The following is a 21,794-nucleotide window of genomic DNA, read 5'->3' on the forward strand; positions in this document are numbered from 1 at the left end:
ACTTTCAAGAAATTCCCCTACTCCCTGTGTCCTTGACCCCATTCCTGCCCCCAGATGTGCCTTCCCAGAGGGCTACCACCCAAAAGTGAAAGTGGAGCTTAACATTGGCTGAGCACACACACTCTGTCACCCTTCCCGTGAGAAAGCCACGACTCCTGCCTTTAGTGGGTGCAGACTTAACCCAGGACAGGCGACGGACACCAGCCCAGGGGAACGGCCCGGGGAAGCTGCCCCAAAGGTGCGCCCTGGCAAGGCAAGATTCTGGTGGTGAGGAGTTAGGTTATGGTGAGGGCTGAGGCAGCGGTCCAGGAAGGCCTCAGCCTAGCATGGGCTACTGGAGTTGAGTCCTCAGACGGTCCTGAACAGACAGGAGAAGGTTTTTCTATTTATACCACTGCTCTGAGCCAGGCATGGACGCTAGACTACCATGGGGGGAATGGAAGCTGAAGAAGGGACGGTTTGCTGGTAAAATTTTTTTTACCATTACCAAAAATTACCATTTTTACCATTATGGTCTCATCACCATAATGAGAGCATACCTCTCATATGAGCAGGGCAATCATATGAGATAAGTGGTGAGTTCTCAACTTGATTGATGTGGAAACAGGTTCAGAGGCTAACTCCTGGGCAGACCAACGGTACTGGTGGAAGTGGACCTGAAGCGTCACCCTGCCTAACTCAAGCAGAGGAGGGTTTCCTACCAATCCCATAATCCTGCCCAGGGCCTCTTGCTATCTCTAACTGAACCCATACATCACTGCCAGGAAAAGCTATTTGTTGCAACTTTACAGTTGGGGAAACTGAGGCTCAGAAAGGTTAACTTGCCCTAGTTGTCATAGCTAATAGAGAATCTGGGGTGATTCAGTCTGGGCCTGACTCCAAAGCTCATTTGTTTTTTACCCTATTGCCTTCCAAAAGGAAATTTTCCCAAGGCCAGAGGTAATGCCTACCCACCAGTGCATGTGTGTCTCTTGCAGTGAGGAACTGTCGTCCCCCCCGCCCCCCCCCACCTCACATTACAGGTAAATTTTGGTCATTAGCAGTGCCTCTGAAGGGCTGTGGAAGGGTCGACTGCATCTAAACTGCCTAGAATCATGACTATCTCGAAGGCTTCGGGCCAAAAGGGCTCTTTGAAATCCTCTCTTACAGCCCCTGCATCTTCCTGTAGAGAACACAGACCCAGAGAGGGAAGTGACTTGTTCAGTCACATGTCTAGGGGAAGATTTGGGGAAAGGGAGTCGTAGAGAGCATCATACATTTAACAGGAATTTAAAATTCCTTCACACGTTATCTTACTTGACCTGCGCAGGAATCTTGCTGCAGCACTGTTACTGTCCCATTTTACAGAAGAGAGGCGGGCACATCACAGCTGCATCCGGCGTGCATTCAGAAGAGCTCTCCGGGGCAGTCGTACACACGTGGCCAAAGAGGGAGGACGGAGGTACTGAATAGCCACCTGAGGCCGGATGTCACTGGGGGCTGCCACCCTGTGCCGTGTGTGTGAGCACCTGTGTCACCGGGCGACCCCAGTGGATGAAGACACCCGTGTTCTACATAACATGGCCTTTGGCCCCAAGTCAGCTACTTCAAAGGCAGACTGTAACCCACATTTGGAAAAACTGGCCGTGTTGGCCTTATTGAGACACGGGGTCTTTGTCCCCAGCGTGGTTCCTTCCTAAAGGGTTTTCAAGAGTGATTCTGAACTGACCTCCCTGTGTGTCTCCCTCCCGTTGATGGTGACTAGTCAGCACGTGCAGAGCACACACCTGGCGGGCAGCTGCAGCAGGGCCCTCTCCAGCCTCCCACTCAGAGCAGCGCCCCTACGTGATGCTGACCCCAGAAGTACAGAACACAGCTACCCTTTATTAATATTACTTCTCCCAGCTGCGCCTTGTAGGTCGTATTTACTCTTCAAAACAGCTAGGTGCTAGATGGTATTCTCAAGCTCCGGTTGTAAATGAAGAATCTGAGCCGTACACTTGCCCAGGGTCATCCTCCCAGTAGTAGGAATGATGGTGATGGTGGTGATGGTAGTGGTGGTGGTGGTGGCGGCGGTGGTGGTGATGGTGGTGGTGACGGTGGTGGCAGTAGGGGTGGGGGTGGTGGCGGTGATGGGGGTGGGGGTGGCGGCGGCGGTGGTGGCGGTGGCAGTGCTGATGGCGGTGGCGGTGATGGTGATGGTGGTGGCGGCGGTGGTGGTGATGGTGGTGGCGGCGGTGGTGATGGTGATGATGATGATAGCAGGAGCCGCAGCAGAGCTGGGATTTCAAACGGAGGCCGCCCAGCCCGACCGCCCGCCCGGTCACTCGGATGTGCCGCTCACGGCTCTGCGCAGAGCCCGGGCCCTGAGACCAGAGCAGCGAGGCTGCAGTGAGCGGCAGCGGCCGGCAGAGGGCGCGTGGCCGCCAGCTGTGTGCCCTTCCAGTTACTGAAGGGCCTTCCCCACCGGGCCTTAGGGAGCCCAGCGGCCAGGCCCCAGAATCTTCTCTCCAATCAGAGATGCTGGGGGAGCCAAGGAGCCCCCTGGGTGTCGTCAGGAAGCCTCCCGATGGGGCCCGCTCCGGAGCTGCCTCTGCGCCGCTGCCCCCCCTTCCCAGGGCAGGATGGCAGAGGTCACCCCACCAACCCCAACCCCTCCGAGCTCCCGAGGCCACCCGCCTCCCCCGGAGTCGCAGGTGCAGGTGCAGGTGCGGAGGCCCCAGCCCCCAGCGCGCCCTCCCAGCCCCGCGTCGCCTCAGCAGGCCTTGGTGACCCGCACACCCCCCCTCGTAGAGTGACCCTTGCCGTCACTCGCCAGGACCTGCCCAGTGCGGGAGCCCGTGGGTTACCTGACCTAAGCCCCCGCTGCCCTGCAGGTCGCGTCACTGTCCCGTTCATCGCCGACAGTGCCAGGGCCGTGGAGAGGCTGAGGGCCCCTGCCCGGGTCACAGCCAGCGGGTCACAGCCAGCGAGTGAGGCCGGACGACCCGCCCGGTGCCCTTGGCCTCCGTGGGGCCACCACGCCCGCCCCGCCCGGCCCGGCCCGGAGCAGCCTGGGCTGACGTCACAGGGCGGGGCGATGCCCCTGTCTGCCCCGGCGCCCAGAGGGCCCCCAGAGGTCGGAGCGGCAACGTCCTGCCGCCCGAGGGCGCCTCCCAGCCCTCCTGTGGGAACCGTCCCTGCCCGGACTAGGGGCCTGCAGCCGGCTGTGTGGGGGCAGGTGGCTCCGGCTCCAACTCAGCCTCCCTCCCCTTCCCGAGCCTTCTGGGCCCCCCACCCCCAGGGGCCCACAGCCTGGGGTCACTTGCCTGGGAGACAGCGGGCTTCCGGCCTCCGTGGACCAAGGAATTCCTCCCCCTTCTCGTCCGGCCCGGCCCCTGGCCGCTCCTCCCTGCTGGTGTCAGCCCGTCCCACATCTGCCTCCACCTGGCCCGCCCCCCGGGGAGCGCCCCCCCACCGGTGCACCCGCGGCCTCGGCCCCCATCCCTGTGGGTCCAGACCGTGTCCCTCCATCGAGGCCCGGCTCGAGGCCCCGTCGGCGCCCCGCGTCCGGCAGGCATCCTCACCTGGCCCCAGCTCCCGGTGGGCGTCCCGCCGCGGCCTCCCCGGGCCTGGGGCCTCTGGGGTGAGGTCAAGGCCCCGAGCGCCTAGGGCTGCGGGAGGGAGCTCTGGCCACCTGCCCCGGCCGCCAGCCGCCAGCCCAGCCCCGCCAGGTCAAGCCAATGGCCTTCGAGGTCCAACTCCATCCTCTTCTGGGTAGCGCTGGGCCCTCTCCTCCGAGAACCTGTTTCCTCTCTGTAAAGTGGGCACCACGGAGCTACTTCATGGGGTGCGACTCAGCAGCTGCTCCCGTCTTCTTCCTTCCCTTCAAGATGCGGGGCCAGGGCCGGGGCCGGGAGGACATGTAGGGGGTATGGACCGAGTAAATGTGTCTTTGGAGTTCGTGAGAACTGGCTTCTTCTTTTTTTTAAAGGATTTTATTCATTTATTCACGAGAGACAGAGAGAGGCAGAGACACAGGCCGAGGAGGAAGCAGGCTCCCCGGGGAGAGCCCGATGCGGGCCTCGATCCCAGGACCCGGGTCACGCCGAGCGGAAGGCAGGCGCTCAACCGCTGAGCCCCCAGGCGTCCCGTGAGACCTGGTTCTGCTCTGGGACTTTCAGCTACTGCCAAGCGCACCCGGCCATGAATGGGGAAAGTTGTGTCTTCCCCGAGGCCGGGTAGCCAGCCACCTCTCTGCTGTCCGGGTGCCCCGCGCTGTGCGCTACCAGGACAACCGTACCCGGCGCCCGCGCGTGCGCCGTTGGGAAAGTCCTGGCTTCTGTGAGCTTCCGTTTAGCCATCGATAAAATGGAGCTCTGCAGTTATTCCTCACAGATCCCCAGCTGGCTTGCAAGTCTTCCCCGGACAGTTCTGGGCTCTTGGAGGAACCAGAGCATGTCACACACCCTCCAGGACACGTTTACAAGCAGGATGGGGAGGCTGTGACCTGTGAGCCGCACCCTCCCTCTTCAAGGTCACGCAGATCAGCATGGAAGTCTCTAGACTCGTGCCTGCGTGGGCTCCGTTCTGGGCCTTTTGTCCTGCGGTCACCCGGGGCCTCTGGCCCGCCAGGAAGCAGAGCTGGGCCCGGGCCACTGGGCCACCTGCGATGGACCAGCAGCACCCACTGCAGGTGCCAGGCCCGTCGGAGTCGGGGTCGTGCCCACCGTGAGCCGGGCTCTGCTTTCAGGAGCTCAGAGGCAAGTGGGGAGACAGAGGTTGGGAGGTGCTGCAGCCGGAGGAGGCGGGGTGCTCTCCAGCCACCCTGCCGGCGCTGGGGCCGGAGGGGCCGCTCCCTGATGGCCGGAAAGCCGCTCCTTGTCTACAGTTTTCAGACAGTAGAGACGGAGTGTGGGAAAGGCCACGCAGCCGTTCCCTGGAGGGGCTGGGACTGTCACCGACAACAGGGGGGCCCTCCTTCCCCGGGCCGCTCCTCGGGGCGCTTCTGGGGATCCCGGTGAAGGAGTGAGCGGGGCCTGACCCCGAAGGGCCTTGAAGGCCAGGCCAGGGAGCCTGGGCTTTCTCCTGGAGGTGTGGGGCGGCCGGCCCGGAGGCGGCACCGCCTGCAAGGCTACAGAGGAGCCAGTTTGCCGGAAGAGGCGGCCGTGGATGTGGGAGGCCCAGCACCCCCACCCCACCTGCTGCCCACAGGGAGTGAAGAGGGGTGTGGAGGGGCTGGGCCAATGCCTCGGGGCTCAGATGTGGACACGGGGTTCTGGAAGGGCCCCAAGATCCAGCACCCAGGAGCGCGGGGAGGCCGCCCAAACTCACACCTGGGCCGGTGCTGGTACGGGAAGGGTAGCTGCTTCCCATTTCCCAGGCCGACGTCGGAGGTGGAGTTAGTAGGGCAGGGCCCAAAGGTGCGAGTCCTAGGAGCCGTTTCCTCTTTCCCACAGCGTGAACCACGTCACTCCCCAGCCCCTCCCCCAGGCTCCGGCTCCAGGTAGGCCTGGCTCCAGGTAGGGCTGGCTCGGGGGCTGCGGGCGCAGGCGTTAGGAGCCCAAGCCCCTCAGCCCCTCAGAGCCGGGGAGGGGAGGGACTGGAAGCCCGGGCAGGCCCCCTCCAGCCCACAACAGCCGCCAAGCCCCATCCTTAATGTCAGTTATGTTTCAGTTCGCCTGAGCCCCACACCGACCCAACCCTGATCCCAAACCTGACCCTGACCAGCCTCCACAGCGCCTGCAATCCCGACATCAACCCAACCCCAGCAGCTCCCCAATTCCAAACCGAACCCTGACACCCACCAGCCCTTGGCTCCTATGCCCTGGACTCAAACCCCACTTGGAGTCCTGATTTGAACGCCTCCCACTAACTGTTCTTCCATGTTGCCCCGGCCGAGCCCCAACCCCAGCCCAGGACCTCAGGCTGACCCTCCCCAGCTCTCACCCTAACCCGGCTGGACTCCAGCCACCCCAGCTCAGTCCCAGGGCCAACCTCAGCTGTCCCCCAGATCTCTACATAGGGTTCACGTCCACCCCAATGACAGCAAACTCCACCCTTGTGCCAGTGTCTAGTCTCACCTTCCACCGGGCCCCATCCATAACCCTAACAGAGCCCATGCCATCCCCCCCTTCCCCTGCTGCGTGCCCCCACCCAGCGCTCGGCTAGCAGAGGCCACCACGTGGCTGCACCCCCGCCCCCCACTTCAGGGTGCACGCGCGCGCGCGCGCGCGCACACACACACACACACACAGGGGAGGGAAGTGCCCCCTCGCTCTGAGCACTGGCCTAGGAGGGCAGATAGAGCAGGTGTTTCCTGCCCCTCCCTTGGACGTGACCCCATTTATCAGCCTCGGCTCCTCCAGCCCCTTCTTCAGTACTGACTCCCTCCACCCTGCCCCGTCCCCCTCCTTCAAGCTGGCCAGGCTTCTGGCCTGGTTTGTTTGCCCATCAGGACACTGGAGCTCCCAGGGCTTTCCTTCTTCTGTATCCTGGGGACCTTGCTCACAACAGAACACAAGGAACACACACTGAGCCCGAGGGTCAGAGTCTAGAGGGGCAGAAATACACAGCCGGGTAATCCTACGCAACAAGATCCCCAGTGGGGGAATGTATCTGGTTCTTCGGGAACGAAGAGATGTTATTTAGCTGGGCATGCAGTGGGGGTTATTTGGCCTGGGCCTTAAAGTTTGAGTAGGAGTTCAGCTAGTGACAAGGGTGGAAAGGACTTCCAGGCAGCTAAGACCGCCCGTTCAAAGGCAGGGAGGCATGTTCAGGAAGGGTGGGCGAGGTGAGCCTGGTAAGAAAGTCAGGGTTGGGGGATTACGCTGCTCTAGTAGGGGAAGAAGGGGAGCAGAAGGGGGAGCACACATGGGACGGGTAGTCGGAAGACAGAAACAAGGGAGGTTAGGGGAGCAGGGGCAAGGGTATTGGGAGGGAGAGGGGAGGAGTTCTTTCTAGGACAATCTGAGGCTGACGGGCAGGCAGGGTCGGCACAGGATGAGGACAGGCTATGGCTCAGATGAGCAGGTGGTCATCAGCCAGGAGCTGCTGCTGCTAGTGATAAAAATAATAATAACGGGATGACCGTTTACTGAGTGCTTTCTGTGTGCCAGGGACTGAGTGAAGCATTTTTACATCATCTGATCTTCAGAATAAGGCCACAAGGTAGGTGTTATTAGTATTATTGACTAATAATAATTGACTAATACCCCCAAGGGGTGCTGGGGCTCAGAGAGGAGAAACAATTTGCCCAAGTGCACACACATTAAAATCATGCTGCGGGGGACGCCTGGGTAGCTCAATGGTTGAGCATCTGCCTTCGGCTCCGGGTGTGATCCCAGAGTCCCAGGATCGAGTCCCGAAGGCTGTTTGCAGGAGTCTCATGCGGGACTCGATCCTGGATTCTGGGATCACAACCTGAGCCGAAGGCAGCCGCCCAACCACTGAGCCACCCAGGCATCCCTAAATAAATAAAATCTAAAAAAAAAATCATGCAGCAGGTAGGACTTGAACCCAGGCCCACGGGACAGCAGAGCTGAGCCCTTCCTCGAAGTCATAGTGGCCCAACCTGGTAGCTACCTTGGCCTACAGCTCATCTCTCATCATGTGAAACCCTCTTGTAACCCCCTCTCCTCCCAAGGCTGAACTACTCACACTTTCCTGAATAATCCAGACCTGTTTCCCTCCTGGGTGTCCTACGTGGAGCATCCTCTGCAAGAAATGGCCTATCCCCCGCCCCTTTTCTAAGAAAATGCCACCCACTCTCCAGAACTCAGTGCTGACACAACCTCCTTTGGGAAATCATCCTGAACTCCCCAAGCCCTGGGCTGGATGAGGCGGCTCCCGCACCCACCACCACCCCCCTCTCACCTGATCACCCTGCATCGCCACTGTGTGGACCCCTCTCCCTCCTTAAGGGCTGGCCTGGGGCTGCAGGCCCACCCCAGTGCAGGCCTACCCCAGTGCGGGGCCTGGACCCCGGGAGCGGGGGTCAGTGAGTGTGTGTGCTTGGCGAACGAGTGCAGGACCTCGCCTGGCTGTGGGGAAAAGTGGGAGCCCAGGGCGGGGCTGGGACTCTGTCGGCCTCAGGGACTGATCTCTTATCTGCAAGGCTGTCTTAGCCTTATCTGATCAGGCCCCAGTTGATGGGAAAGCCCATGAGGCTCCCAGGTTACTCAGTAACCCAGCCCTCGTTAAAAAGCCCCACTGTTTCCCTCTGGCATCCAGAACCAACTGCTCCTCCCTCTTGGCCACTGCTGCCATGAACACCTTCCTGCTCTCTGCACTGTGCCTCCTTGGGGCCTGGGCTGTCCTGGCAGAGGGAGTCACCGTGCAGGTACATCCTCTGTCCCTCCCCGGGCCCCGCTGGCTCTCTGCGCCCAGGGCCCAGGGCCTGTCCCCTTGGGGATGGAGCAGAGGGTATGTCTCAAGTGTGGCTCTTTCTCAGGAACCTGTCCCGTCCACACCCCTTTCCCCTTTCACACTTGGAGGAGAGAGGAGAAATACCATTTAGGAAAGGCCGGGGGGGGGGGGTCGTGATTAGCCAATTTCTTGAGCGGCTGCCACGAGCCAGGCTGCTCACGGGAAGCCTGATGGTCACCCTGGGAAAATGGGGATGCTCAGTCCCATTTTTCGGAGGAGGAAAACTGAGCCTCGGAGAAGGCCCTCCCTCGGCACACGGCTGGGAAGTGAAGGAGCTAGAACCCATTCTAGCCCTTACTCCCCAGCCCCGTTCTCGGCCAGAGCAGCGGCCTGGGTGTTGGGCGTCGGGCGGGTGCGGACGCCCCGGGGCAGGCTGGCAGGCTGCAGCCCCGGCCCCACGCGCCGACACGTGTCTCTCAGGACGGAGACTTCTCCTTCCCTCTGGAGTCCGTGAAGAAGCTCAAGGCCCTCGGGGAGCTCCAGGAGCGCAGCATGCGGAGCGGCAGGAAGCGTGGCGGCCCCGCGCTCCCCGGAGCCTGCAGCCACCTCCAGTTTCCCGAAGAGCTCAGGCCGCTCTGCAAGGAGCCCAACGCCCCGGAGATCCTCGGCAGGCTGGGTGAGCGCGGGCGGGGGGGCGGGGCGGAGCTCCCTGATTGGCCGCCCTGAGGGGGGCGCGCTCTGATTGGCGGGCCCGACGGACCTGCCGGAGGCCGTCCCGGGTTGTGATTGGCGGAGCTTACTTCGGCGCTCCTCGCTGCGCCCGGTGATTGGCCGGCACTGCGCGGCCTCAGCGCTCCGGGCGGGGGGGCGGGCCTGGGTCCTCCCGGGGTCCCGGGGGCGGCCGTCCAGGCCCCGGCGCGCGGGGAGCGGGGCTCTGACCCCCTCGGCGCCGCGTGTCTCCTGCGCAGCGTCCATCGCCCAGGACCCGAGGTCGTGCGAGATCTGTGCCTTCGCCGCCTGCGCCGGGTGCTAGGACGGCCGGCTCGGAGCACCGGAGCACCGGGCCTGGGGAGCGCCCTGGGGAGCCCGGGCCCTGGCCCATCCGAGGAGCTGCCGGTGCCCCCCGAGGATCCCTCCAACCCGCCGCCAATAAACCAGTTCCCAGAGTCCTCCTGGTGTCGCTTCCTTCCTCCTCCGCCGGTGGGCTGGGCGCCGGCGTGGTGGGTGCCTGCCCTGCCCCGGAGGCCCTGCACACCCGCCCCCGAGGCCCCTGCACCCCGCCCCGGGAGGGGGCTGCCACCCCGCGCAGGCCCAGAGGCCCCCAGCCTGCAGACCTTCTTCACTTTTGCATGTCCCGGGGCTGCCCGCCCCCCCCCCCCCCCAGGTCAGCAGGTCAGCCCCTCCCGAGGCCCCAAGGCTGGGCTCCCTTGGCCTCATCACATGTCCCTCCCCTCCCAGGAGGGGTCTTCTCGCTCCCGCCCTGTCCGGGGTGCTGGGAGGGCACCCTGACCGGCCGTGGCCCGCAGGCCTCTGCCCTCTGCCCTACGGGGGCTTCGGGGCCTGGGCAAGCCTGTCGTGGGGAAACGCACGGCGCCCGTGGGTGCGGGAGGCTCTCACCCACGCGGGGAAAGCCGCAGCTCCGCAGGCCAGCCTCGGCGCTCCCACACTCCCACAAGCCGCTTGCCCTCTCTGTGCCTCAGTCCCCCCCCCCCCCCCCCCCCCCCCCCCCCCCCCCCCCCCCGTAAACTCGGGAGTGCAATAGCACCTGCCCCGCGGAGGGGTGGGGTAACCCGGGATCGGGGATGCTGTGCGGGCGCAGGTCAGGCCGGGGCTGAACAGAGTTCAATAAATGGTGAAAACAAAAAAAGCTGAAAACCAGGCTCAAGCCGAGGCCGTTAAGAGGGCTGCCTGTGAGCAAAGTTAGGGGGACCGGGAAAGAGGCATTTCTCAGGGAGTTGGGTGGTAGGGAAGTGCCTGGTGAGGCTCTTTAGGGTCAGGTCAGGGAGGCTTTGCAGGTGGGAGGGGAGGCGGGCCTTTGCACCACTGCTGTGGGCCTGGCATGGACATCACAAGCCAGTCTGGAGGGCAGGAGGCAGAGGGCGTTCTGGAAGGTGGAGTAGGCGCAGACACAGAGGCGGGAAGGCCCGAGGCCCTGGGGGGTCCGGTCTGGACGGGGTGGTCCCGGGAGGCACACAGGGCTGGGTTTGGACGTGGCCATGTCACTCACAAGTTGTGAAGCCCTCTGTGCCACTTGGTTTCATCTGACAATGGGGATCCTGACAGAGCCCAGCAGCGCCCTGGGCTGCAGGGGGTTTGGGGAGACGCAGGTGGGCAGGGTCCTTTACTGCTCGCACTCTGGGGCTGGAGTCTGGGTGTGGATCCTGGCTCCGCACAGCCTGTCACCGGCTGCAGCCAGTCCTCAGCCTCCCTGTCTGTAAAACAGGGATGACAAACAATCCCCACTTTGCAGGATTGAGCCAAGGTAACACAGGAGAAGCTCCTGGGGCCCCGTAGCGGGCGCTCTGCTGGTGCTGCTCTTACGCGTCCTGTGCCCCTGCTCCCCCTGAGCCTGGCACCGAGCAGGTGCCCGTCAGAGGCAGTTCCCTTCACCGCCTCCTCCCCAGGCAGGTGGGGACCCAGCGCAGCTGAAGGGGGCAGTGGAGCCGGGGCTCAATGGTGCGTGGGCTCAGTTTTAGACTTGAGAGAAGGGCACTGGGGAGCCACAGAAGGGTAAGGGGCCCCCATCAGAGCAGCACTGTGGTGTTTCTTCGGCATGTTGGGCCTGAGAGACGCAGGAGGGACTGCAAAGGCCTCAGCCAGCCTTGCCTGTGGGGTGAGGGAGAGGAAGGAGCTAGAGCTCTGGGGCTTGTGGCCTGCGGGAGGGGGGTGCTGCAGGGCTCACCAGCAGAGCTGGGCAGTTGTAGGGGGACAGCTGGCCTGGGGGGGTTCACTGTGGCCTTGGCCCTGGTGAGCTGAGTTCGGGGAGCACGGCCCCTTTGCGCCTGGCTCTCCTCTCTGGCTGCCCGGGACAGGGGCTGTGGACGAGCCCACCTCGCGGACAGGCCCAGGAGCTGGCCGCAGCTTCGAGAACCCGGAGCCCCCTCTGCTAGGCGTCCTCCATGGGGCTGGTGGTTCGGAGCGTGGGGGGCCCTGCCTGGGAGGAAGCCTGCTGTGGCTGAGCCCGTGGTCCTGGTCTAGTCCGTCCTCTCGCTCTCCCTGGGTCTCCTTGTTTGTTTGTGGAGTGGTTATTAGCAACACTTCTTTTTTTAAGATTTTATTTACTTATTCATGAGAATACACAGAGAAGAGAGAGCGAGAGGCAGAGACACAGGCAGAGGGAGAAGCAGGCTCCATGCAGGGAGCCCGACGTGGGACTCGATCCCGGGTCTCCAGGATCAGGCCCTGGGCTGAAGGCGGTGCTAAGCCGCTGAGTCCCCCAGGCTGCCCTATTAGCAACACTTCTAATGTAACTAGTTACTGGTAACTAGTAACTAGTCCCACTTCACCAGCCTGTTTCCAGGACTCCGTGAGCTTAGAACAGTGCCTCAGCTGTAGCCAATGCTCCCTAGATGGGGGCTCTATTATGATGCCCGGGCCTCCAGCCTGGGGGGCAGGGGCTCCCATCTGGAGCTGGACAGACGGTCCTGGGGGGCCTGAGAAGGGGGAGCTGATGAAGGTAAAGGGTGAAGGCCGAGGCCCCCGGGAGCCCCAGGGCAGAGGCAGCAGGCACCCACCCCGGGTTCTTCCCTGCACCCACCCAGCCCCGCGGCCCCACCCTCGGGGCAGCTTCCCGCCCTCCCTCCGCCCTGGGATTGGGGGGGGCTCATTCCACGCCCAGCTCCCCCCTCCTCTAGGAAATAGCCTGGGAAACTCCCGGCAGCCTCAGGGAATCAACCTTTCTCCCAGGCACCTGGGCCTCCCAGGCAGCTGTGCCCACGGCCGCCGGGCGGACAAACGGACGCCAGACTTGGGGCGTAGGTAGGTGGGGGATCTTTATTGGGCAGCAGGGCCTCCTCAGGGGCCAGACGCCCCTCCAGCCACGTGTCCCACGGCTCCGCATCCGGCCGCTCGGGCCTCGGCTGGGTGACGATGACCCCGGGAGCCCCGGGGGCGCGGGGTGCTCGGCTCGGGGCAGCGGCCCCCTCAGAGGCAGCCGGTGCAGGCAACGTTCACGCACAGCTCACAGTCGTCGCTGGCGATGGCCTCTGGGCAGGAGAGAGGAGCCGTCGGGAAGGGGGGCCTGAGGGGAGGCGTCTTCTCAACAGGCAGGGGTTCAGGTCCCGGGCCTCTCCTCCCTGGGGCGGGCAGGCCCGAGTTTTCCCGTGGGTTCTATGGACAGTATCAGCTGACGGGTGGTGAGGAGAGGAGGCACCTGGGGGTGCTCAGTCAGTGGCCACATTCGCTGGCCGGCTCTGCTCCCTCCCTCATGTTTCGGCTCAGATGTCACCTCCTCTTGGGAGCCTCCCAGACCCCGTGCCCCCCGTGCCCCCCACTGTAGTGCAGTCCCTGCTTACAGGTCCGTTGCCCGGCGTCCCCTTCCCTCCCATCTGGGAAGTCTGCCAGGACCACCAAGGGTCTGGGGCGCTGGGGGCTGGGGTGGGGTGCGGTGCCCAAACAGGGCAGGCCAGGGGCTGAGCTTCGTGACCCTCCTTCCCCTGGGGGCTTACTAGAGAGCACGAGAAGTGGAGGAGCTGGAGTGTGGGGAGGACAGAGAGCGAGGGCCAGGACGCTGGTAGGGGTGGGGATACTCACTCAAGGCCTGGAAGATGCTGGCAGCTTCCCTGGTCGTGCAGATGGGCTGGAGGTCCGTTGGCAGGGCCGGGTGGTGACACTCGGGGGGCACGAGGTTCTGGGTCTGGAGGCGGGGGCTGGGCACCCACGTCCCCTGCAGGTCACTCAGCCTCTTCACTGATTCCAGCTGGACCTGGAAGCCTTGGTGCTAGGGGGCCGGAGGGGGGAGGAGATGAGATGGCATCCAGACCCGGGCCAGGACGCCGCGCACCCCACAGAGCCTTCCCTGTTCTTACGGAGGGTCCAGGCCACACTCAAAGGACAGCTGGGAGGTGGGAGCTGGTGCCTGGCACCTCGCACCCCAGTGCACCACAGGCCCCCGCCTGTAAACGAGGTCGCAGCGACGCTGCGGAGAGTGGGTCAAGGTATGGGCTTTGGAGACCCGTGGAACCCCCGTTCACATCCCAGCTCTTCCCAGCTGGCACCTGTATGTCCCACACTCTGAGTCTCATCTGACAAATGATGCCTCCCTAGCGCCTGGCACCCAGGCCACACTGGGTGATCGCCACTGGGTAACTGGGTGCCAGGGCTCCTGCCCGGGATGGCTGTGGTCCTCCTGCTGCTGCTGCTGCTGCAGGGCACACAGTCAGTCTACACTCAGTAACTGGGTGATCCCCCCTGAACTGACATGGTAAAATGCCCAACCCCAAGCTGGCCGGTTCCCAGGCCGGGGCTGCAGGGGAAGCTGACTCTCCTCCACCCCCGGCAGGGAGGCTTCACCCAGAGTCAGGAATAGGACGGACACCCAGGGCCACAGACTTCCCCATCCTCGCTGCCCAGGGGCATCCTGCCACCCTGCAGGCAGGCCCTGCTTCCGTGACTCCTTCCAGCTTCACATCGTCTTGGAAGGAGCCTCGGTACACGCTGTGCCCTCTGCCTGGAGCAGCCCACGTCCTCGGAGGCTGGCTCTCCTGCTCATCCTGCAACGTCAGCTCGGTTACCCGCCAGGGAAACTTTCTGGTGACTATCCCCCATCCACCCGTACATGGGGTGAATATAGAGAGCTGTGGGGAGACCCCTCTCCTTCGGGCTCCTCAAGGGCAGGGACTGCATCTTGTTCCACCTTCTGACCTCTGACCAGGACCTGCCTTCTGAGAGAGCAATGCTGACTAGCGGTGGTTTATTATCACTATCATCACCATCGTCATCACCATCGGCACTCTGGCTGCCCCCACCCACCCGCTGTCTTGGTCCCTGGGGTGATTCGGTGTTGGGGTGAGCCCTGGGCCCTTGCTCCCCCATAGCCCATGAATTTCCTAGCATCCCCTCTCCACCCCAGCCTCTCACTTCAGGCAAAGGGCTCAGTGGCCAGAGGGACTCACCTGAATGTAGACTGACTGTGTGTCCTGCAGCAGCAGCAGCAGCAGCAGCAGCAGGTGGACCACAGCCACCCGGGACAGGAGCCCTGACACCATCCTGCTGCGCATCTTGCTCTGTCTGTATCCCACAGCCACCGTCCACGGGCTCCCATCTGCCTTCCTGGTGAGGAGCTCTTTATAGGCCAGGCTCCAGTGCCCTGGTCACTCATTAACTGGCCAGCTGGGGTGGGGTTGATAGCTGACTGTCTCTCTGACAAGCCAGGAGCCCATTCCCAGGAAAGGGGCTGGGGGTGATAAGGGCGGGGAGGCCCAGCGCACCTAGGGATGGGACACTGTGTGGCAGGCACCTGTCGGGGGTGCTCTGTGGGAGGGCCTTGGACACGCCACTGCCCTTAGCTCCATAATACACCCATTCAAGTGGGATGATGGAGAGACCATTCAGACAGGGAAAGTGAGGCTCAAGAAGTGAAGAAACTTGGCCCCGGTCAGGAGAGTCACCCCAGGCTAGTCGGTGGCAGTGCAGGGACCCAAGTGTTGGCCCCTGTTTCACTCAGGCCGGCCCCTGTTCTTTCTCTGGCGGAAGGATGTAGACAGACAGGCTGGTCCGGGGCACGGTGGGCAGGCACAGGGCTGACCTCAGGGCTCTCTGTGTCTCTGGACCCTTGTGTCTCCTCCCCCGCCTCCCAGTTTAAGGCTCATCCCTCTGATGGGGCCCTACCCAGGCCTTCAGCCTGCCTCTCTGCCACTTCCAAATGGTGCTTGGGTACCCTCAGGCCGTGTTTGCCCCATCTCACCTGCCAGTCACCTAACCCAGCAGGCTATCGGCTTGGAGGAAGAGGAAAGCATGCCAGCCTTGGGGACAGATGGACCGAGGCTCAAATCCTGGTCCCACCGCGGCTGTGTGAGTTTGGACAAGTCACACCAACTCTCATGGAGCCTGTTTTGCTCTTCCATCAAATGGGCACAATGACAGCATCTCCCATAATGAGGTCACTGTGGGGATGGTGGGGCCGGGCCCACTTTAGTTCCTGGGTAATAGGAGCTCCCGCCACTCCTTAACCCCTCTACCCCTTGGGGCCGAGCGTCAGTTAGTCGGAGAGAAGAGGGCAGAGTCCACAAGGGCGTTTCACCACTGCCACCAGGCAGCTGTAAACAGAGCTGGAGCCCGGGCTCACCTCTGCCGGACAGGGGGCCTGCTGTGTGACATCGGATTGAAGCCCAGGTGGCTCAGCTAGGCCCACTATTTGAGGCTCAGTCTCCAATTTGTCGCTAAAATGTGATGTTGTCACACGCCCTGATGCCCTCTTTGCCCATGCTTTTGCTGGGGCATTCCAGCGGCCTGACATGCCCATCTCCCCCTTTTCCGTATCTTAGGTTGGGATGGAAAAGGGCTTGGGTGAGCTCTGGCCTCTCCTGTGTCTTGCTGGAGGTCCAGACTTCAGCCTTTACTCTTTAGGATGTGAAGGAACCAATGGACTCTTACATGGGTTTTTCACTTGTAAACTGAAAATACTCATCAGTAACAATAATAGCTTTCATTTTGGGAACATTCACCAAGAGCCAGGCTCAGGGCTGGTTTGTGCGCGTCATTCCATCTAACCCTATATTGTCTCCCATTTTCCGGATGAGAAACCCAAGGCCTGAAAAGGTCAAGTGCTATGTGCATACGAGGGGGCAGCAGGCTTTATCTCTGGAATTCTTGCATCTGCTGGGCTGACTGGGTTCTAGAAAAAGGAACACGGGCCCTGGAGGCAAGAAGATCTCAGCGCTTCTCAACCATGTGACTTTGGGTTCCTTACTCAGCTTCTCTGAGCTTCTGTTTTATCAGTAAGTAGAGGAAATAATGAACATTGTCATAGTGGCTGTTGTGAGGAGAGACTGGCCAGTCCCATCCCAGGGGCACCTGTGACTCTCCCTGGCCCCAAGCTGACCCCTTTCCAGCTGACGTCTGGTCCACGGCGGCCACGTAGTCAGTGGTGGTGCCTCTGCCTCTCCTCCGTGACAGGCCCCATCTCTGAACCCACAGCTGGATCAGTTCTGATCTTTGGCTCCCAAATCCTCGCTCTTTCAACCAGAGCGAGCTCAGCCCCACTCGCCCCACAGGAAGGGCGAGGAGCAAATCTGGAGGCCCTTCCAGCTCTTCCAGCCAGGAAGCCATGTGTTACTCTTTTCCTGGGAACAAGTTGTGACTTCCCTATCTGTCTAACATGACTCAAATTCATATTTCAGCCCAGCTCCTCCCAATCGCTCTCTGAATGACCCACCATCCATCAAAACTAACTGGCATAGACGTAAACCCACGCTGCCACCCCCGTTCAGCTGGGGTCCCCTGACATTTCTCAGGGCACTTCCTTCTTCAGGGACATGGGAAGTGACTCTGGTCTCTGTGTAGAAGCTTCAAATGCCACGGCAGAGTGACAGTTCACCTGTGTGTGTGTGTTCGGGCGCTCCTCTCTCCAAACTGGGTTCCCCCGGCACCACTGGTGTCCCAGAACCTGTGACCCTCCCTGCCCCTAAATGGACCACCTCCCTAGCAGTATTTGTCACAGCCGACCACTCTGTCTCTCTGGGAACAAATCATCTTCTCCACTTGCCTTCTGGGACGCATGCTCCCCGATCTCATTGGCTCATCTCCTGAGGCTCCTTTGTTGGTTGTTCTTTCCCTCTTTGAACTCTAGACTTCAGAATGCTCCAGGGCCTTCAGGGCTCAGTCCTGGGTCTGGTCACCAGAGATCTTATCCCATCTCAGGGACTTCAGTGCCCACTGGTTCTCGATTCTCCCCTTAACCTGACTTGTCTCCTCAGGTCCAGACTCCTTCATTCACCAGCCCAGTATCTCCCATTACAGTCGATGGTACTACCAGTCACCCAGTTGCTCAGGCCAAAAATCCGAGAGTCAACCTTGATGCCTTTTTTTTTTTTTTTAATTTGCCAAATTCAATTCATCAGCAAATCCAATTGGCTCTACCTTAAAAATATTTCTAGACTCTAACCATGACTTATCATTTTCACTGCTACCTATAGGTCCAAGTTCTCATCACTAATCATTAGTCTCACAAATTATTACAATAGCGTATTAGTCAGGATTTTCCAGAGAAACAGAACCAACATCTAATACATATATATATATATATATATATATATATATATATATATATATATATATATATATATCCTATCCTATTTTATGTATATATGATTCATATCTCATCCTTCCTTTCTTCCTTCTTTCTACCTACCTACCTATCATCTAGTTATCTATCAATCATCTAATCTATGCCTGTCTATCTAGATTTATTTTAATAAACTAGCTTATTTAATTGTGGGGCTGGCAAGCCTGAAGTCTGTGGGGCAGACTGCAGACCGCTGGTCTGGAACTTCAGATGTTGATGTTGGAGTCTTGAGTCGGAGACCGGTAAGGACAGGCCAGCAGGTGGCAAACGCAGACAGGGTCTCTATGTTGCAATCTTTGGGCAGATTTCTCTCTTCTTGGGAAACCTCAGTCTTTGCTCTTAAGGCCTGCACCCAACTGGATGAAGCCCATCCCCATGATTCACCCAAAGTCTGCTGATTGTAAATGTCAATCACATCTGAAAAGCTACCTTCACGGCAACATCCAGACCAAACAACGGGGCGCCATTGCCTGGCCAAGAGAAACTTTGAGCCTCATCTCTCTGTGTCCACTCTTGTCCCCTGTCCAGGCCCTTCTCCACACAGCAGCCAGAGTGATCCTATCACAGCCTAAGCCAGACTATGTCCTTCCTCTGCTCTAGTCTGCTAACAGCTTCCCACTTTACTTAGGGTAAAGCCAAAGGCTTCCACTGTCCTCCAAGGTCCCTTTGGCACCCCTCCAAAGATTTTGACCTAATCTCCAAAGAGTCTGCCCTTTACTTTCTGGGTTCCGGCCACACTAGCTTCCTTGCTGCCACCCAAACATGCCAAAGGTTGCTTATTTTGAGGTCTTTGCTCTTTTCCCACATATTTGTATGGCTCATCTGTCACTTCATTCCAGGTATCTGCTCAAATGCCATTTTCCCAAAGAGCTCTTTCTTTTTTTTAAAAAAAATATTTTATTTATCTATTCATGAGAGACCCAGAGAGAGAGAGACAGAGAGAGGCAGAGACACAGGCAGAGCGAGAAGCAGGCTCCATGCAGGGAGCCCAACGTGGGACTCAATCCCAGGTGTCCAGGATCACGCCCTGGGCTGAAGGCAGGTGCTAAACCACTGAGCTACCCAGGGATCCCGCCAAAGATCTCTTTCCTGGCCATCCTACCTCAGAGAGCTTCCCCCATCACCCCTTGTTTCCTTGCTTTCTTGTAGCACTGGTCCTACATGTCCATTTTGTCTCTTGTGTTCCCTCCCTACTAGATTATAAACTCTGTTAGAGTAAGGAATTTGTCTATCTTCTTCTCCCAAAACAATATCTGCCAAATAGCTGGTGCCCAACCAAGAGCTGATGAGTTGAATAAATGAACGTGTTTGAAGTACCTACTCCAGGAACCACTAGATGTTTGGCCTTGGACAGTTTCCTACTTCTCTCATTCCTCGCATCTAGCACCTTCCTGACACATGTAAGGGGCCTGGCCCATGCTGTGTATTCAGAAAATGCTGAATTGTTATTATTATAATATATTTAATAATAATAATGTTATAATAATAATGTTATTATTATTCTCATCGTTGTGAAATCATTGGTTTATCAGGAAACACGATTCTTTCTGTGTCTTCAGGGCATAGCAAACTCTAAGGCATCCAATAACTTAATCAACAAATAGGGCAGCCCCAGTGGCTCAGCGGTTTAGCGCCGCCTTTGGCCCAGGGCGTGATCCTGGAGACCCAGGATCGCGTCCCACATGTGGCTCCCTGCATGGAGCCTGCTTCTCCCTCTGCCTGTGTCTCTGCCTCTCTCTTTCTCTGTGTCTCTCATGAATAAATAAATAAAATCTTTGAAAAAAAAACTTAATCAACAAATACTTACTGATGGCCTACCATGTGACAAGCGCCATTCTAGGCACAAGAGATACAGCAGCCAACACAATGGACAAAGTCACTGCCCACCGAGCCATGCTGGTTGCTTGGACAAGGAGTTGGGATTAAGATGTGAGCAGGTGTTGGATCTAGACATTCTTTGAGGTTGGAACCACAGGATTATTTTCTGTTACCTTGGATGTCAGGGGTGAATGAAGAGAGGAGTCAAAAACAACTCTAAGTTTGTCCCAGGTCAAGTGGTGCTGCCATCGAGATGGGGAACAGAAGCGAGCAGGTCTAGTGAGGGTATCAGGAGCTCTGATTGGATGTGTTGAGATGCCTGTTTGACATCTGTAAAGATGAGGGCCACAGACATATATCTTGTCGTCATCAAGGAGTATATGATACAGTGAGTTCTGACCCTGGATTGAGGGAGCGTCTGGGAAAGAGGAGAGGTCCCATGACAGAACCGTAATAGGGCACTGCGACATTGGGAGGTAAGGCACAGAGGCAGGAGCCAGCAAAGCAGATGGAGAAGGAGCAGTCCTAGAGCCCAGTCTGAGTGTTGTGTCTTCAAAGCCAAATGAAGGAAGTTTCAGGAACCAGCGCGTGATTCTCTGGGTCAAAGGCTGTAGTTAGCTCTGGTAAGATGAAGACAAGAACTGCTCCTGGGTTTGGCAACGTGGAAGTGGCTGGTGACCTTGAGAAGATCTATTCTGGGAAAGGAGCAGATGTAAAGCTGAGCAGAGTGGGATGGGGAAAGGAGGACAGGGAGTGGACCTGGTGGGGTGCGCTATGGCTCTAGAGCTAGCGTTTTTAGCTATCACTTTAAAGTTAAAGGCTAAAATGGAAAGAGGAAAAATTTATTATTTATTTTTAAAGATTTTATTTATTTATTCATGAGAGACACACTGAGAGAAGCAGGGACACAGGCAGAGGGAGAAGCAGGCCCCATGCAGGGAGCCTGACACGGGACTCGATCCCGGGTCTCCAGGGTCACGCCCTGGGCCAAAGGTGGTGCTTAAACCACTGAGCCACCCGGGCTCCCCGAAAGATGACAAATTTAAAGAAGGATCAGCATATTGGGTCCAACGCATGGGCAGAGTTGATCCCGAAGACCCTGAACCGAGAGCTGTATGAACCAAGGTGTGGTAGATTTCCCAGCAGCCCCTCAAATGAAATTTTGGCCTGTCTCTGGAGCAGTGGGTGACCTGGGGGGTGGTTCTGTGTGTGCTATGGCCAACAGGAAACTTAGAACCACATATGTACCCCCATATTAGCAACCACACTGAATCTCATTCAATCTCTGTCTTCCCCTTTGGCTCCTCCCAGCCTAGCCATATCCTACTGATGGTGCTCTCCACGCCCAACCTCCACCCACATAACCCCCTGCCCCCGGCTCCCCACATACACGCCCCCGCCCTCCCACACCCAGACATACAGGCCCACACTCCCCCACACACCCACTGCCCCACCCCAGGGCCTCCCACCTACCCACACCCATGCACACACCCACACATACATACCCACACTCCCACACACCCACACGCACTCACACCACTCCCCCACCCCACTTACGCACAGACACCCACACAGCCTCACATCCCCATCCCCCTCCTCATATCTCCTCTATTCCCTCCACCCCCTTTCTGGTTTGTTCATGTTCTCTCCAGCTTGAGGAAGAAGTGTTTAAACACAAATAAGCGGATCAGGGTTGCCCCCTGGTGTTGGGCAGCTGACACTGCAGGCAGAGAAAGCCAAAGCCCTTAATCCTCAGACTCCATCCTTCTGAGGCAGTGCTTGAAGAGTCGTGGGTGAGCTCATTTGCTGTCCCTGATTTGAGCCACAGTCCGGAGCCTCTGTCTCCACGTCTACGCCTGGGTGGGAGGTGGTCCCACCAGCGTGATCATGAGGGTCACCGTTGGTGATACTCCTTGGAGGTGCCAGAAGGGAAAAATGTGTGAGGTTGTTCCGGAAAAGTTCCTGCTAGCTGGCTGATGCCCAGGGCCTGGGCTCTCCAGATAGCGGATGCTGAGGTGAATGAGAAGGTTGAAATGGGGAGGAGAAGAAGGGGAAGTTCAGGCCATGGGGGTGGGGGGACCTGGCACTGAAATCGGGTCTTGGGGGCAGCCAAGGGGCAGCTGAGGCGGCAGGAGAAACAGAGGAGGACACGTGTAGGCTTCCAGAGACCAGAGCTGCTCTGGGAGGAGGAGGTGGTGTGTGCCTGCGACCCTGACTTCTGCTGGCATTTCTGACTTGCTTCCCCTGAGGTCAAAGGCAGGCGTGGCAAGGGGTGTGTGTGTGTGTCTGTGTGTGTGTGTGTGTGTGAGCATGTGTGCACACACCCACATGCCTGTAAGCATGTGTATGGGAACATGTGTGTGTGCAT

General features: G+C 59.3%; 2 protein-coding genes across 2 annotated transcripts; one reads left to right on the forward strand and one right to left on the reverse strand.

The window, feature by feature from the left end:
* Positions 1 to 8,141: 8,141 nt before the first annotated feature.
* Positions 8,142 to 9,494, forward strand: GUCA2A (guanylate cyclase activator 2A). The gene is made up of 3 exons (XM_072771532.1): positions 8,142 to 8,299; positions 8,806 to 9,001; positions 9,294 to 9,494. The coding sequence occupies exons 1-3, from the start codon at positions 8,225 to 8,227 to the stop codon at positions 9,356 to 9,358; spliced, it is 336 nt and encodes a 111-aa protein (XP_072627633.1). The 5' UTR covers positions 8,142 to 8,224; the 3' UTR covers positions 9,359 to 9,494.
* Positions 9,495 to 12,300: 2,806 nt separating this feature from the next.
* GUCA2B (guanylate cyclase activator 2B) lies at positions 12,301 to 14,588 on the reverse strand. Its single transcript, XM_072771533.1, has 3 exons — positions 14,439 to 14,588; positions 13,078 to 13,264; positions 12,301 to 12,530 (listed from the first exon to the last, which is right to left on the reverse strand). Exons 1-3 carry the CDS (start codon positions 14,541 to 14,543, stop codon positions 12,469 to 12,471), a joined length of 354 nt encoding a protein of 117 aa, XP_072627634.1. The 5' UTR covers positions 14,544 to 14,588; the 3' UTR covers positions 12,301 to 12,468.
* Between the last annotated feature and the right edge of the window lie 7,206 nt (positions 14,589 to 21,794).

Source organism: Canis lupus, chromosome 13 (genome assembly GCF_048164855.1).
Source record: "Canis lupus baileyi chromosome 13, mCanLup2.hap1, whole genome shotgun sequence".
Classification (NCBI taxonomy): Eukaryota; Metazoa; Chordata; class Mammalia; order Carnivora; family Canidae; genus Canis; species Canis lupus.